Consider the following 19360-nt stretch of genomic DNA (forward strand, 5'->3'; position numbering starts at 1 on the left):
TACGTTTCACTCAAGTATGACGTCGTTAAATCGGCTTTTGATACATGACAAAGCCGAGAGAAGGACAGCTTTTGTTTAACATTTTTAACTCTCAGTACTTTGATATTGGGTAAGAAATAAAGGGGTTAGACGTACAAAAGTGCAAAAAAGTCGGCATATCCAGTGATTCATCGACACAATATTTTCATGAGTCAATAAATGATATATGAAGATATTTTTGAACTCTAAAATTTTAGGGTACTCGGGGTTTGTCGTTGTTATCTAAGGAATTAATCAAAAACTAATGAAATGAAAATGCTCTATTTTCATGAAAAATTAAGAGAAAAACTGGAAATTGCAAGAAAACCCCAACAGATCTGATGAAGTATTGTATATCGTTAAAAAGATAATACGAAATGCTATGTTATTACACCAAAATAAGTTATCTTTGGGTTTTGTATGTCTTAATATGATAAATTAAAGGCGCACAAGTAGGAATCGTACGTAAAACTTACAAAAGGTGGCGCTGTAGTCGCATGATTAATCTATTTATGGAATAAGTACTGTTACGATACGTAGTATGTGCCGATTGATGTATTCCCACCAAAAAATTAGAAATCGATCATGGGCGGCCATGCAACACCTCCTTTGTTGTTAATATGATTTCTTTGAAAACTTCACTTGAATAACCATACTTTTCTACAACAATTAATTTCCTTGTAGCTTCATTAAAATTAAGTCTGAATATGATCAGAAACATAATTATATACCAGTACACCGAGAAACTCCTTCTCTGTCTTTGTTAATGGCAGAGGGACTTCTGGTTCACAGGCATTTTTCTTTGCTTACTATTTTTAAATATATTAGTTTAAAACAGGTTATGTTTGCATAAATATAAAATTCAAACATTATATTACAGTTTTATAAATTACTTGATAAGTTTTTTTTAATTAGGTTATGTAAGCACAAAAATACACAATCTAACCTGTTTTTCTTGAAAATCATACATTCAAATCGAAAGTTAATTTTCTTTTATCAATAAAACATTTTTATCTCAAAGGTTGTGCTCACACCTTCTGACTGAACTGTACTGAATTTACTATATATACCCTCACAACTGTTTTAGGCACATGCAGGGGTCCCTCTACTGATGGTGATGTTGGTCTAATATACGTTTATGATACAGAAAACTTAGTTCAATACAAAATACAAATTACTGCAGTAAGTTTGAGATTGTGTAATATTCATGGGGTTCTATGTTTAGCACATTGTGGCATTCACTTAGCAATAAGAAGAGACACTATATGTTGTGTGTGTGTGTGTGTGTGTGTGTGGGTGTGTGTGTGTGTGTGTGTGTGTGTGTGTGTGTGTGTGTGTGTGTGTGTGTGTGTGTGTGTGTGTGTGAGGGAGGGTGTGTATGTGTGGGTATCAGTAGACCTGATATACGTGGAGAATTTTCACAGTAAATACAATTACACAGCAGGAAGCCAGACATTTGAAACAGAGTTCTGTCAAAACAGATGATCTACTAACACACATTAAACATGATAGGAGTTGTGATAACAAAGATCTGGTCATGCTCTGTATTACTGTTCACGGGAGAGACAGCTGCATGAGTAGAGAAGTATATAGGACTGAGCAGGATCTAGTTAAGCCTGAAGTTTGTCTCGCTAATTTCCCTGAAGAAGTGACCAACATGAACTTAGAGATCAAGGAATCACAATTAGTATTGGACAAAGTTTGTTTCAGAAGCCATATACAAGAAAGCTTTGATATGCTGTATTGACTTTTGTTAAAATCTAAAGACGCTTCACTTACATTAACTATGGAATATGTAGCTTGTGGATTTCGTAGACCAAAAAAATAATGGTAACATGATTTCCTAGTGCCTACATAGATGAACATAGACCAATGAGATCAAGAAATAAATGTTATACCCGTACACCTAAATCAAGGAAACAACCATTCTAAGCCTCTAAGCCCCGGCAGTCTCACAAAACTTTATGCTCACCGATAGTCGATGAAATATACAGTAACACATGTTTATGACAAACACGTTTACAGTAAATTCATGGTTATAATGTAATTATCATTCCTTGTCAAGGTTCCTATAAGATGTCTATATATTGAAGTATAATAGCGATTCCTCATCAAGTTTCCTATAAGATGTCTATATATTGAAGTATAATAGCGATTCCTCATCAAGTTTCCTTTAAGATGTCTATATATTGAAGTATAATAGCGATTCCTCATCAAGTTTCCTATAAGATGTCTATATATTGAAGTATAATAGCGATTCCTCATCAAGTTTCCTATAAGATGTCTATATATTGAAGTATAATAGCGATTCCTCATCAAGTTTCCTATAAGATGTCTATATATTGAAGTATAAATAATAGCGATTCCTCATCAAGTTTCCTTTAAGATGTCTATATATTGAAGTATAATAGCGATTCCTCATCAAGTTTCCTTTAAGATGTCTATATATTGAAGTATAATAGCGATTCCTCATCAAGTTTCCTATAAGATGTCTATATATTGAAGTATAATAGCGATTCCTCATCAAGTTTCCTATAAGATGTCTATATATTGAAGTATAATAGCGATTCCTCATCAAGTTTCCTATAAGATGTCTATATATTGAAGTATAATAGCGATTCCTCATCAAGTTTCCTATAAGATGTCTATATATTGAAGTATAATAGCGATTCCTCATCAAGTTTCCTATAAGATGTCTATATATTGAAGTATAATAGCGATTCCTCATCAAGTTTCCTTTAAGATGTCTATATATTGAAGTATAATAGCGATTCCTCATCAAGTTTCCTATAAGATGTCTATATATTGAAGTATAATAGCGATTCCTCATCAAGTTTCCTATAAGATGTCTATATATTGAAGTATAATAGCGATTCCTCATCAAGTTTCCTTTAAGATGTCTATATATTGAAGTATAATAGCGATTCCTCATCAAGTTTCCTTTAAGATGTCTATATATTGAAGTATAATAGCGATTCCTCATCAAGTTTCCTTTAAGATGTCTATATATTGAAGTATAATAGCGATTCCTCATCAAGGTTCCTATAAGATGTCTATATATTGAAGTATAATAGCGATTCCTCATCAAGTTTCCTATAAGATGTCTATATATTGAAGTATAATAGCGATTCCTCATCAAGTTTCCTATAAGATGTCTATATATTGAAGTATAATAGCGATTCCTCATCAAGTTTCCTATAAGATGTCTATATATTGAAGTATAATAGCGATTCCTCATCAAGTTTCCTTTAAGATGTCTATATATTGAAGTATAATAGCGATTCCTCATCAAGTTTCCTTTAAGATGTCTAACTGTTATATATCGAAGTATAATAACAAACTATGTAACAACGTGATTTTTGGTCCCTGGGTTTTACTGTATTTATGGATCACAGGGACCTGGCACGAACATTTTTAACCAATAGTATACATATATATATATTATAGTATCAAGGGTATGAACTCAGCGGTCAAGAAAAACGGACCTATTTTTTTAAAACAGTGATTATTTTAACAAGAGGCCAAGAGGGCCTGTATCGCTCACCTGGTTTTTTTGTTAGTAATTATCACAAGACTCTGACAATTGGAAAAATAAGCAAAATTGACTCCCAAAGTTTAATTTTGAATCACAACCATACAATGATGCTATTGATACCATACAAATATGCTATCCAATACATAGGTTCAGAGACAAAGTAATTTATATGAAAGTAGTAGCCTAATTGACCTTTTTGACCTCGCATCTATTGCAGTCTATATATATATATATAAAGGCCCCGGGGGTCATCCCTATCATTTGTACAATTTCAAATCCAAACCCTATAAGGATGCTACCATTGCATTATAAGTGCTCTTCCATTCTTAGTTGCAGAGAAGAAGTCGTTTATATCAAAATAGCCAAATTGATCCCACCCTTCAGGCCCCCGGGGGGTCAGCCCCATCATTTACAAAATTTTGAATCCAAATCCTATAAGGATGTAACCATTGCATTATGAGCGTAATCCCATGTTAAGTTGCAGAGAAAAAGTCATTTATATGGATATTGACCACTTTTGACCCCGCCCCTCAGGCCCCCGGGGGTCAGCCCTATCATTTGCACAATTTGGAATCCCCACCCTATAAAGATGCTTCCATTGCATTATGGGTGCTATACCATGCTTATTTGCAGAGAAGAAGTCATTTATATGGAAATAGCCAAATTTACCCCTTTTGACCCCGCCCCTCAGGCCCCCCCGGGGGTCAGCCCTATCATTTGCACAATTTTGAATCCCCACACTATAAGGATGCTACCATTGTATTATGGGTGCTATACCATGCTTAGTTTCAGAGAAGAAGTCGTTTATATGCAAATAGCCAAATTGACCCCTTTTGGCCCCGCCCCTCAGGCCCCCGGGGGATCAGCCCCATCATTTGTACAATTTTCAGTTAGTAGCCCATAAGGATGCTACCAGTCAAATTTTGTTGAAATACGACCAGCGGTTATGGAGAAGAAGTCGATTGTTGACGGACGCCGGACGCCGGGGTATCTCATAAGTTCACCTCGGTCCTTCGGACCAGGTGAGCTAATAAATGGGTTATATACAACATTGAAGGATATCTTACCTTAAAGAGAAATAATTTATCTTTCCATTGAGTGCTTGATGAACAAAATTGGCCAAGTATTGACGAAGTTGTGGCTTGATGAATCGGGAAATTTACGAAAAATATGCTAGGTAGACATTTCCCTGTCCGGTCGAAATGTCGTCTCGGCTCTAATGGGTACCTCAAAAACCAAGCCAAAATCACAAAATCTATACACTTGTGGTGGTAAACAGTACCCATAACTGTGTTCATCCACCATCTCCTTTGGAGGTGTCATGACCCGTACTTTGTAGAAACTCCATTTAAACATCGTGTAGCTCACTTACTTTAACCGTCACCACCATGTTCATTTTTCTCTCGGAATGCTTCTCGTCTTTATATATTGTGACTAAATTATGCAAATTATGTAATGTTGTGCTTCTGGGTAAACTCGAGAAGCGTTCCGAAGAACAAATGAACATGGAGGTGATGGTTAAAGCAAGTGAGCTACACGATGTTTAAATGGAGTTTCTACAAAGTACGGGTCATGACACCTCCAAAGGAGATTGTGGATGAACACAGTTATGGGTACTGTTTACCACCGCAAGCGTAGATTTTGTGATTTTGGCTTGGTTTTTGAGGTGTCCATTAGAGCCGATCCGACATTTCGACCGGACAGGGAAATGTCTACCTAGCATATTTTTCGTAAATTTCCCGATTCATCAAGCCATAACTTCGTCAATACTTGACCAATTTTGTTCATCAAGCACTCAATGGAAAGATAAATTATTTCTCTTTAAGGTAAGATATCCGTCAATGTTGTATAGAACCCATTTATTAACATAATTAGGGTTTTTCTCGACCGTCGAGTTCATACCCTTGATACTATAATATATATATGTATACTATTGGTTAAAAATTTTCGTACCAGGTCCCTGTGTTATGGATGGACTTTTACTAACATTTTCAGCTCATATAGTTTGGCAAGCTATTGCCTAGAGTGAGACAAGGGAGGTAACTCTGACACAATGATCATTAAAATTCTAATCATCCTGGCCAAAAACAATTTACAATATGACAGAAACTTTTATCAAATCTGCATAGTTTAGTTAGAAACTGGAGCTTAGTACAAACACTAAATGATTTCAGATCATTCAGTATGCCTGCTTATGTGTACTTAGTTTGTCCTACAGGTTCCCCTACTATAATCCTGTTGTACACCGTCTGCACCAGAAAAACATTGATTCAGATTAAACACCCAATATTTGATTGATAACTAATTGAAATCTGAAGTATGTTCTATCTACCAGGGTATATTCCACTCTGATGTACCGTACAGCCGGTCATCATATATCTGTGGGACATTATACTAGGATGGCCGGTCATCATATATCTGTGGGACATTATACTAGGATGGCCGGTCATCATATATCTGTGGGACATTATACTAGGATGGCCGGTCATCATATATCTGTGGGACATTATACTAGGATGGCTCGTCATCATATATCTGTGGGACATTATACTAGGATGGCCGGTCATCATATATCTGTGGGACATTATACTAGGATGGCCAGTCATCATATATCTGTGGGACATTATACTAGGATGGCCGGTCATCATATATCTGTAGGACATTATACTAGGATGGCCGGTCATCATATATCTGTGGGACATTATATATACATATATACTAAGATTGCTAAAATTTGATCTGCGTTACTTTGATCAATAATTGATTCATATACATCCTGACAGCGAAATTGCAAAAATATAAAACTGCTAATATCTAATTTAATATTTTTTTCGTTTTAAGTTAAAATTACAAAAACTTTACCTGCTAAATGGTAAGTTTAGTTGAATCATCTATCTAAATTTAAGTGTTCCTAATTTGCAAGTGAAAAAATATAAAAGTTGAATAAATGGCATAGTTTTATCTCACCATGTTACATATACCTAAAATGAGAACCTGAACGGCCATTTATGTGTATGGCCGCGTTGGCTGAGTGGTTAAGATGTCCCGACATATTAACACAAGCCCTCCACCTTTGGGATGCAAGTTCGAATCCAATGTAATCGCATGTGGGGCAGTTGCCAGGTACTGAATGCTGGTGTTTTTTTTTACGGGTACTCCGGCTTTCCTCCACTAACAAACCTGGCACATCCTTACAATCACCCTGGCTGTTAATGGGATGATAAACTAATGAAAACAAACATTTATGTGTGTGTATCTAGCTCTCTCATACAATATGTTAAAGGGAGATTACATTAAATAAAGAACTTATCATATGCTCTATTGCATAAAATGCACACACATACACACACACACACACACACACACACATATGTATATACATATAGACATATATATATATATATATATATACAGATCGCAGTGAGAGTCTATCTAATAAGAAAAGTGAAAAGGAACTAAATGGTGTGTGACTAGTGATGTAGAACTGTTAATGATAAGAGGCTCGACAATAGGTAATTGTTATATTGTCTCTTACACAGACAATCCCCTTGGCTTCCTCTTTCTGCTGCCTACTAAATATAGCTTTAAGGAAGTATTCTGTAATTCAACCAAAACATCACTGTTACCACTCTTTTTTCACACGCGACTTTAAACTGAAATTCTGGGTGATAGCCGCATTACAATCATGATGTTAAAATAGATATTACAGAATAATTCTTTAAAGCGTCGGATCACAGCCATGTAAGCTTGTTCTCTCACAACATTTCCTCGTTTATCAACCTTACACAAAAAAGTTTAACATTAAAATGTCATCATGAAAATCTAGCTATAGCATACATACACTTATATATGTGTAGTTACACAATGCAACACAACTGTATTACAATCCTTTATCTCCATACAATTCAAATATTTATGTAAAATAAAGCATTATGTACATTGTTGAATTTTATGTCTACGCTTTCAAACAACAGCAAAAAAACCACAACTGGTATATTCACAAAAGCAGTCATGGTTGATAGGAGCCCAGACGAAATGGCTTTGTCTGTTTGTATGCGTTTGGAGAAAATGATATCTGTATCCACAAGAACTTCATCCAGACTGGCACCAGGTGATGGGAAATGACAGCGTTAAATGTTTATCACATAATCAGGGGAGGCCTCCCCTTCGCTAGGAATCCGATGACTGTTGGTATTTGGATATCAATGCTTCTAGTAATTTTAATCTTGCCTTGGTTTGCTGAAATAGATCATAAAGATGGCTTTATCATAAATGGCATTACACATTTCTATTTGAAAACTTTCTGATGTAAATCTAGTATCATAAATAGAGGATCTTTCATGAGTGGCTAATTAATATGAAATTTATCAAATAAGATCAATAATTTGATATGCCACAAGCCCTTAAGCCAGTGGCATATCAAATTATTCAACAAGTTTGATAAAGAATTACATATTCTATAGTAATGAGTGAAAGATCCTTTAGGGGCACAAGATTTCATAGAGATGTAAATGTTTCGGAGCCTACTGATTGGGTATTCAGGGCGTCTATGGAAAATTATTTGGTTCTGCAGTCTCTATTTATCACATAACTTAATTAATAAAAATATAACTAAAACTTTTAATTTTGTCTCTATATAAACAGTTGAAATCTGGCTCAGATATGATGTTTCCGTCGACTGAGACCATCAGGTGACGTCATATCTAGATCATAATGTTAAAACTTCGTTTGACGTCAAAATAGTTTAATTACACATGTGTGTCTTACAGTACTTATGACATGGCTGGCCAGTTATCATGTGATAAATATATTGCAGGAGATTCTGGCAGATTTCCTATTTTGCCTAGTAAACTTACCTTGTAACCTTGGTATTCAGATTGCAATGGGATTCTGTCCTCTCTCTGGACTTTCCTGTCAAACATAAAATATTTGTTTCCCTATTAGTCCAGTATTACAATTAACAAGACGGGATTACAAATACACAAGAAATCCAGAGGGTTTTTCAAATACACAAGAAATCCAGAGGGGCGCCTACCAAAGAATGATTAACGTCTGACAATGGAAAGAGGGACCTTTTCTCTGCTTTTCAAACTTCAGATATCAAAATCCAAGATGACTGCATGTTGGCCATCTTGTTGACCAAAAATGCAATATGAAGCACAACTAGGGCCCTAGGAAAGCAGGTCCCTTCAGTACTTTCTGAGTAGTAGTGGTAACAAGAGTTTTTAACAGACAGAAGGACAGACCACAGACAATCAACAAAAGCAATTTGAATAGCCCACCTTCTCAGGATCATCTGATGAGCTTATATAAAAAGGAAAAATGATAAAGTAATTCTGGATGTTTCAGAGATAGTAAACGAGTGCAATGATCAACATTAGTTAATGACATCACAAGTTGTATTGGACTGATCATGGATCAACACTAGTTAATGACATCACAAGTTGTATTGGACTGATCAAGGATCAACACTAGTTAATGACATCACAAGTTGTATTGGACTGATCAAGGATCAACACTAGTTAATGACATCACAAGTTGTATTGGACTGATCAATGATCAGGATCAACACTAGTTAATGACATCACAAGTTGTATTGGACTGATCAAGGATCAACACTAGTTAATGACATCACAAGTTGTATTGGACTGATCAAGGATCAACACTAGTTAATGACATCACAAGTTGTATTGGACTGATCAAGGATCAACACTAGTTAATGACATCACAAGTTGTATTGGACTGATCAAGGATCAACACTAGTTAATGACATCACAAGTTGTATTGGACTGATCAAGGATCAACACTAGTTAATGACATCACAAGTTGTATTGGACTGATCAAGGATCAACACTAGTTAATGACATCACAAGTTGTATTGGACTGATCAAGTTGTATTGGACTGATCAAGGATCAACACTAGTTAATGACATCACAAGTTGTATTGGACCAATCAAGGATCAACACTAGTTAATGACATCACAAGTTGTAATCGACTGATCAATGTTTGACTCCTAGACTTCCACGATATATAATTACTGGACAAGTAAAGGATAATTATTTATGACCTATAAACCTTTAAAAAACTTCAAATGACTTTTTATTCCAAAAAAGTGAAGACCAAAACATATAGTCCGATTTGATTCACGAATAACTTATTATCAATTGTCTCCCTCAATTATGTTGATTCACGAATAACTTATTATCAATTGCCTCACTCAATTATGTCACCAATCCTGCTTTGTATATGCTTAAGTTCATCATTTACAAAAAAACCCAGGACAAGTATGTTTCTGTAACATTGATACTATGATATAATAACAGTAAAATAAGAACTTGACCAACTCTCAGTCCGATCTGATTTATTAAACTTTTTTCAAAAAGTCGACATTAACACAAATTCTCAAATTACACCAAAATTCTAATTTTTCACCACAAAGTAAGAGAATCCGGTAAAATATTATTAATCTTTGTCTAAAGTGTTTTCTTATGGATCTTGATTGGAATTTCAGAACAATTGGAATGGATTTTACTCAAATTCTCCATATCCACTGTTTTTTAATCCCAAAATACCAGAATCGGTTTAAATATTTTTCTCAATCTTTGCCCATGTGTTTTGACTGAAGCAAGGAGTAGCTTAACAGAGTTGTAGTTAATCAAATATCAAAAGTGGGCTTTAACGTAAATACTGATAACAACGCCACCTGTTGGAAAAGCAATACAAAATTAGATCTTATCATCACAGGGGAGATAACTGTTAGATTTTATCTACTACATCCTGTGCATAAAAAACAAATTGAGGAGATAAAAGATGACGAGCCCTGTCATAACTACTGATGCAAAAAAAAAACCCAAAAAAATATGTCATAATAATTTTAAAATATTGCAATTATTTGATATACCTGTCATTTTTCTTTAAAAATTCCTCTTCAAAATTCCTGAGTAATCTTCTTAAACGTTTTTTCTCCCCTCGCGATCGAATCAATTCATCTTGAAGTTCTGGGCTGCAAAATAAATACATAAAATGCAAGTATGGACACTGACATGTGTTTATCAAATTACAAGAGGCCCATGGGCCTTAACGGTCATCTGACTCATTGCACAAAACAACAAAGTCACAGTATAAAGTATTGGTTAAAGATTAATATAAACAATACGAGGAACTCCTTAGTTGAATATGAAATAGGTAAATGTCATTTGTTGAACAAACTTGGTAGCCCTTCATCCATATATGGTTGTAACCCATTCATGGATTAATATAACGAGGAGTTAGATTTTAAAGCCAAATTTCAGCAAAGCTTCCATTTTGGACATCCGCCGTACTATCCCCAAGGGTCTTAGCTCGGTCCTTTCTAATAACCAGATTACGTGAGAAAGGTGTTTAGTGACCTGTCACGCTTCGTTGATTAGCTCACGTCAGGTGTCAAAAGTAAGATCACAGGTAAGTTAGCGATGGACCATCATTTAATTGTTGTATAATGTCATATTTGTTTACACTTATAAATCCTTGGTTTACAGTAAAATATACCGTTCGAACATAACATATAACAAGTGTATAAATTACTAGATGTATACATAATTGTATATTTCCATTCTACTTTCAGTTTCCCGTTTGATCTATGTTATACCAAATGGGCAATATCACGCTATGAACTCCAATCTGGTCTAGCGTATGAATATTTAACGTTTCCGCCGCGTCACGGACAGTGTATACAATATATACTTACACCTATACATAACGGTCAAATAATTTAAAAAGTGGTTTTAAAGTTGTGTGGTCTATGAAATCTAATAGTATTATTATGTTTACAAAAAAGCATGTATTTAAAAATATAATCGCATAATTTTCATTTGTTCGCTTGTTCAAACCGTTTTGTGTTGAACTATATTCAGAAGCTGATGATATGGCTGTTCCGTTTATTAAACTTGGTGACGTCAACACTAGCTCAAGCGGGAAAATTCAAAGGATACACATGTAAAGTGTTGAATTTAATAATCGTAATGGAAATATAAGTAATAAACTGTTACCAGATTGGACATACAGTTGATATGAAGCCCATCCGTCCGAAAGATAAATATTCATGGCGCCCTAACGGGCGCCATTCTATTTATCTTCCTTCCGGATGGGCTTCATATCAACTGTATGTCCAATCTGGTAACAGTTTATTGCTTAAATATTTCAGAATGACCAATGTATACATTTGTCTCGTGTATATGTTTCTAGTTATATGTATATGTATTTTTTTAACAGAAACTACAAAATTATTTACAAATGGCATGTCGAGAAAGAACAATGCAAATATTTTCTGGTAGTTGCTAGATTTTGGATATCCAATTCTTTGTGAATTTGGTCAATATCGATCATTATATAATTCTAATAATGATAATCTATATGGCCAATAAATGTACTTTTGAATATTGTTAAAATAACACATGTTCTCATACGTGTACATGTACATGTAGCATTAAAAGGAAGATAGACTCGTTACAGCTATAAGTGAATTATGTATTTTAAATTCAATTTCTCAAGTGGTTAATTTTTTTTATTTACTCCCTCCCAATTTATGTCTATGATATCTACGTGTATTGAACTATAAAATACATTTAATACATTTTCTTTTCGTTATGCTGATTCTTGAAATCCATAGGCCTAGTGAATTTTTATTTATACAGACACATATTCAAATGGATTATTATATGACCATCATTTTTCGAATTCGACTCTTTTTATATGACATTATGAAAATTGAATATTCCCCAGGTTTGATAATTTAGTAAGCTGTTAAAACAGAGATAAGATCTCTACTTAAAAGTTTTTACACAAGGTACACCTGGCTTTTACCAGAAACATAAATAACTTATACATGTTTCCGCTAATCTACTTATGTATTTAGCATGATTTCAGTTGCAATATTTCCTATTTTATATATAATGAAGTCGTCACCATAACTGTATACTGTATGTATATATGTAAAATTCTCGTAACCCCATTTTAGGAATACATATATGTCCACCTTTGTGCTATAACCCCACTACCAAACACCTCACTGCCGTTGTCCTCGTGACGTCACATCCGGTTAATCCCCAAATCAGCGTGAGCGGCCGATTCCCTGATTAGCAGTTGATATACAGGTAAAAATCGAACACTTCGGAGGGCGGTATCTCGGTACTGAAGTGGCCGATTTTGATGCGGTTTTCAACATTCTTGTCAGGAGATCTAACAGAATAACATATCTAAATATTATTTTCCATTCCGTGTACACTTTAAAGCTAAAATTAAGAAAATTTCCCCATTTGGGGCCCCACCCCTCAGCCCCTAGGGGTCGGACCAGGCTCATTTATATAAAATATGATTGTCCTTCCCCAATGATATTTTACACCAAATATAGATGAAATCCATTAAAGGATGAAAGAGGAGTAGGATTTTAAATCCTAAATTAAGAAAATTTCCCCTTTTGGGGCCCCACCCCTCAGCCCCTAGGGGTCGGACCAGGCTCATTTATATAAAATATGATTGTCCTTCCCCAATGATGTTTCACACCAAATATGGATGAAATCCATCCAAGGATGAAAGAGGAGTAGGATTTTAAATCCTAAATTAAGAAAATTTCCCCTTTTGGGGCCCCACCCCTCAGCCCCTAGGGGTCGGACCAGGCTCATTTATATAAAATATGATTGTCCTCCCCCAATGATGTTTCACACCAAATATGGATGTAATCCGCTCAAGGGTAAGGAGGAGTAGGCTTTTGTATAAATAGTCTTACGCATGACGCACGGCGGACACGCACGACGACGGACAAAACACAATGACAATAGGTCATCCTGACCTTCGGTCAGATGACCTAAAAAAGGATGATCTGCTTTAATACATACAAGTAAGTACATATACATACTTAGTTAGAAATGTCACAGCTAGAATGGTATCAAATTACATCAAAGTTAAAAGCTGATATTAAATGTTTTTTATATAAACATATGGAAAGTAATATTGGTCTAATCCAAACACTAGTGATACATTAGAAAGGACTGGTTGGTTGATTGGGCTCGACATCAACAGCTAAGTTTATTAAGGGTGGCCAGGGCTTATATAAAGTTTGGTTATTGTTGGACTAACACCAAGGATCACTTACACATTGTTGGACTGACACCAAGGATCACTTACACATTGTTGGATCACTTACACATTGTTGGACTGACACCAAGGATCACTTACACATTGTTGGATCACTTACACATTGTTGGACTTACACCAAGATCACTTACACATTGTTGGATCACTTACACATTGTTGGACTTACACCAAGATCACTTACACATTGTTGGACTAACACAAAGGATCACTTACACATTGTTAGACTGACACCAAGGATCACTTACACATTGTTAGACTGACACCAAGAATCACTTACACATTGTTGGACTGGCACCAAGGATCACTTACACATTGTTGGACTGACACCAAGGATCACTTACACATTGTTGGATCACTTACACTTTGTTGGACTGACACCAAGGATCACTTACACATTGTTAGACTGACACTAAGCATCACTTACACATTGTTGGACTGACACCAAGGATCACTTACACATTGTTGGACTGACACCAAGGATCACTTACACATTGTTGGATCACTTACACATTGTTGGACTAACACCAAGGATCACTTACACATTGTTGGACTAACACCAAGGATCACTTACACATTGTTGGACTGACACCAAGGATCACTTACACATTGTTGGACTGACACCAAGGATCACTTACACATTGTTAGACTGACACCAAGGATCACTTACACATTGTTAGACTGACACCAAGGATCACTTACACATTGTTGGACTAACACCAAGGATCACTTACACATTGTTGGACTAACACCAAGGATCACTTACACATTGTTGGACTGACACCAAGGATCACTTACACATTGTTGGACTAACACCAAGGATCACTTACACATTGTTGGACTGACACCAAGGATCACTTACACATTGTTGGACTGACACCAAGGATCACTTACACATTGTTGGACTGACACCAAGGATCACTTACACATTGTTGGACTGACACCAAGGATCACTTACACATTGTTGGACTAACACCAAGGATCACTTACACATTGTTAGACTGACACCAAGGATCACTTACACATTGTTGGACTGACACCAAGGATCACTTACACATTGTTAGACTGACACCAAGGATCACTTACACATTGTTGGACTGACACCAAGGATCACTTACACATTGTTGGACTGACACCAAGGATCACTTACACATTGTTGGATCACTTACACATTGTTGGATCACTTACACATTGTTAGACTGACACCAAGGATCACTTACACATTGTTAGACTGACTCCAAGGATCACTTACACATTGTTGGACTGACACCAAGGATCACTTACACATTGTTAGACTGACTCCAAGGATCACTTACACATTGTTGGACTGACACCAAGGATCACTTACACATTGTTAGACTGACACCAAGGATCACTTACACATTGTTGGACTGACACCAAGGATCACTTACACATTGTTGGACTGACACCAAGGATAACTTACACATTGTTGGACTGACACCAAGGATCACTTACACATTTTTGGATCACTTACACATTGTTGGACTAACACCAAGGATCACTTACACATTGTTAGACTGACTCCAAGGATCACTTACACATTGTTGGACTGACACCAAGGATAACTTACACATTGTTGGACTGTCACCAAGGATCACTTACACATTTTTGGATCACTTACACATTGTTGGACTAACACCAAGGATCACTTACACATTGTTAGACTGACACCAAGGATCACTTACACATTGTTGGACTGACACCAAGGATAACTTACACATTGTTGGACTGTCACCAAGGATCACTTACACATTGTTGGATCACTTACACATTGTTGGACTGACTCCACGGATCACTTACACATTGTTGGACTAACACCAAGGATCACTTACACATTGTTGGACTGACACCAAGGATCACTTACACATTGTTGGACTGACACCAAGGATCACTTACACATTGTTTGATCACTTACACATTGTTTGACTGTCACCAAGGATCACTTACACATTGTTTTGGATCACTTACACATTGTTGGACTGACTCCACTGATCACTTACACATTGTTTGACTAACACCAAGGACTACACAAGGATCACTTACACATTGTTGGACTGACACCAAGAAACACTTACACATTGTTGGACTGACACCAAGGATCACTTACACATTGTTGGACTGACACCAAGGATCACTTACACATTGTTGGACTGACACCAAGGATCACTTACACATTGTTGGACTGACACCAAGGATCACTTACACATTGTTAGACTGACACCAAGGATCACTTACACATTGTTAGACTGACACCAAGGATCACTTACACATTGTTGGACTGACACCAAGGATCACTTACACATTGTTGGACTGACACCAAGGATCACTTACACATTGTTGGACTGACACCAAGGATCACTTACACATTGTTGGACTGACACCAAGGATCACTTACACATTGTTGGACTGACACCAAGGATCACTTACACACATTGTTGGACTGACACCAAGGATCACTTACACATTGTTGGACTGACACCAAGGATCACTTACACATTGTTGGACTGACACCAAGGATCACTTACACATTGTTGGACTGACACCAAGGATCACTTACACATTGTTGGACTGACACCAAGGATCACTTACACATTGTTGGACTGACACCAAGGATCACTTACACATTGTTGGACTGACACCAAGGATCACTTACACATTGTTAGACTGACACCAAGGATCACTTACACATTGTTGGACTGACACCAAGGATCACTTACACATTGTTGGACTGACACCAAGGATCACTTACACATTGTTGGACTAACACCAAGGATCACTTACACATTGTTGGACTGACACCAAGGATCACTTACACATTGTTGGACTGACACCAAGGATCACTTACACATTGTTAGACTGACACCAAGGATCACTTACACATTGTTGGACTGACACCAAGGATCACATTACACATTGTTGGACTGCACCAAGATCACTTACACATTGTTGACTGGCACCAAGGATCACTTACACATTGTTGGACTGACACCAAGGATCACTTACACATTGTTGGACTGACACCAAGGATCACTTACACATTGTTGGACTGACACCAAGGATCACTTACACATTGTTGGACTGACACCAAGGATCACTTACACATTGTTGGACTGACACCAAGGATAACTTACACATTGTTGGACTGTCACCAAGGATCACTTACACATTTTTGGATCACTTACACATTGTTGGACTAACACCAAGGATCACTTACACATTGTTAGACTGACACCAAGGATCACTTACACATTGTTGGACTGACACCAAGGATCACTTACACATTGTTGGACTGACACCAAGGATCACTTACACATTGTTGGACTGACACCAAGGATCACTTACACATTGTTGGACTGACACCAAGGATCACTTACACATTGTTGGACTGACACCAAGGATCACTTACACATTGTTGGACTGACACCAAGGATCACTTACACATTGTTAGACTGGCACCAATGATCACTTACACATTGTTGGACTGACTCAAGGATCACTTACACATTGTTGGACTGACACCAAGGATCACTTACACATTGTTGGACTGACACCAAGGATCACTTACACATTGTTAGACTGACACCAAGGATCACTTACACATTGTTGGACTAACACCAAGGATCACTTACACATTGTTGGACTACACCAAGGATCACTTACACATTGTTGGACTGACACCAAGGATCACTTACACATTGTTAGACTGACACCAAGGATCACTTACACATTGTTAGACTGACACAAAGATTCACTTACACATTGTTGGACTGACACCAAGGATCACTTACACATTGTTGGACTGACACCAAGGATCACTTACACATTGTTGGACTGACACCAAGGATAACTTACACATTGTTGGACTGAACAATGGATCACTTACACATTTTTGGATACACAAGATCACTTACACATTGTTGGACTGACACCAAGGATCACTTACACATTGTTAGACTGACACCAAGGATCACTTACACATTGTTGGACTGACACCAAGGATCACTTACACATTGTTAGACTGACACCAAGGATCACTTACACATTGTTGGACTGACACCAAGGATCACTTACACATTGTTGGACTGACACCAAGGATCACTTACACACATTGTTGGACTGACACCAAGGATAACTTACACATTGTTGGACTGACACCAAGGATCACTTACACATTGTTGGACTGACACCAAGGATCACTTACACATTGTTGGACTACACACCAAGGATCACTTACACATTGTTGGACTGACACCAAGGATCACTTACACATTGTTAGACTGACACCAAGGATCACTTACACATTGTTGGACTGACACCAAGGATCACTTACACATTGTTGGACTAACACCAAGGATCACTTACACATTGTTGGACTAACACCAAGGATCACTTACACATTGTTGGACTGACACCAAGGATCACTTACACATTGTTGGACTGACACCAAGGATCACTTACACATTTTTGGATCACTTACACATTGTTGGACGGACACCAAGGATCACTTACACATTGTTAGACTGACACCAAGGATCACTTACACATTGTTGGACTAACACCAAGGATCACTTACACATTGTTGGTCCAACACCAAGGATCACTTACACATTGTTGGACTGACACCAAGGATCACTTACACATTGTTAGACTGACACCAAGGATCACTTACACATTGTTAGACTGACACCAAGATTCACTTACACATTGTTGGACTGACACCAAGGATCACTTACACATTGTTGGACTGACACCAAGGATCACTTACACATTGTTGGACTGACACCAAGGATAACTTACACATTGTTGGACTGACACCAAGGATCACTTACACATTGTTGGACTGTCACCAATGATCACTTACACATTTTTGGATCAATGATCACTTTTACACCAAGGATCACTTACACATTGTTGGACTGACACCAAGGATCACTTACACATTGTTGGACTGACACCAAGGATCACTTACACATTGTTGGACTGACACCAAGGATCACTTACACATTGTTGGACTAACACCAAGGATCACTTACACATTGTTAGACTGACACAAAGATTCACTTACACATTGTTGGACTGACACCAAGGATCACTTACACATTGTTGGACTGACACCAAGGATCACTTACACATTGTTGGACTGACACCAAGGATAACTTACACATTGTTGGACTGTCACCAAGGATCACTTACACATTTTTGGATCACTTACACATTGTTGGACTAACACCAAGGATCACTTACACATTGTTAGACTGACTCCAAGGATCACTTACACATTGTTGGACTGACACCAAGGATCACTTACACATTGTTAGACTGACACCAAGGATCACTTACACATTGTTAGACTGACACCAAGGATCACTTACACATTGTTGGACTAACACCAAGGATCACTTACACATTGTTGGTCCAACACCAAGGATCACTTACACATTGTTGGACTGACACCAAGGATCACTTACACATTGTTAGACTGACACCAAGGATCACTTACACATTGTTAGACTGACACCAAGATTCACTTACACATTGTTGGACTGACACCAAGGATCACTTACACATTGTTGGACTGACACCAAGGATCACTTACACATTGTTGGACTGACACCAAGGATCACTTACACATTGTTGGACTGTCACCAAGGATCACT

The 19360-nt window shown here is 37.0% G+C and overlaps 1 protein-coding gene across 1 annotated transcript in view; it reads right to left on the reverse strand.

The window, feature by feature from the left end:
- Positions 1 to 3619: 3619 nt before the first annotated feature.
- The window catches only part of LOC138324474 (protein FAM13A-like), a 223752-nt gene continuing 208011 nt past the window's right edge, over positions 3620 to 19360 (reverse strand). The window contains 3 exon segments of the mRNA XM_069269538.1: positions 3620 to 7792; positions 8410 to 8464; positions 10456 to 10557. Coding sequence (XP_069125639.1) covers positions 7724 to 7792; positions 8410 to 8464; positions 10456 to 10557 — 226 coding nt within the window. The 3' untranslated portion in view covers positions 3620 to 7723.

The sequence above is a fragment of the Argopecten irradians genome, chromosome 5 (assembly GCF_041381155.1).
Source record: "Argopecten irradians isolate NY chromosome 5, Ai_NY, whole genome shotgun sequence".
NCBI lineage: Eukaryota > Metazoa > Mollusca > Bivalvia > Pectinida > Pectinidae > Argopecten > Argopecten irradians.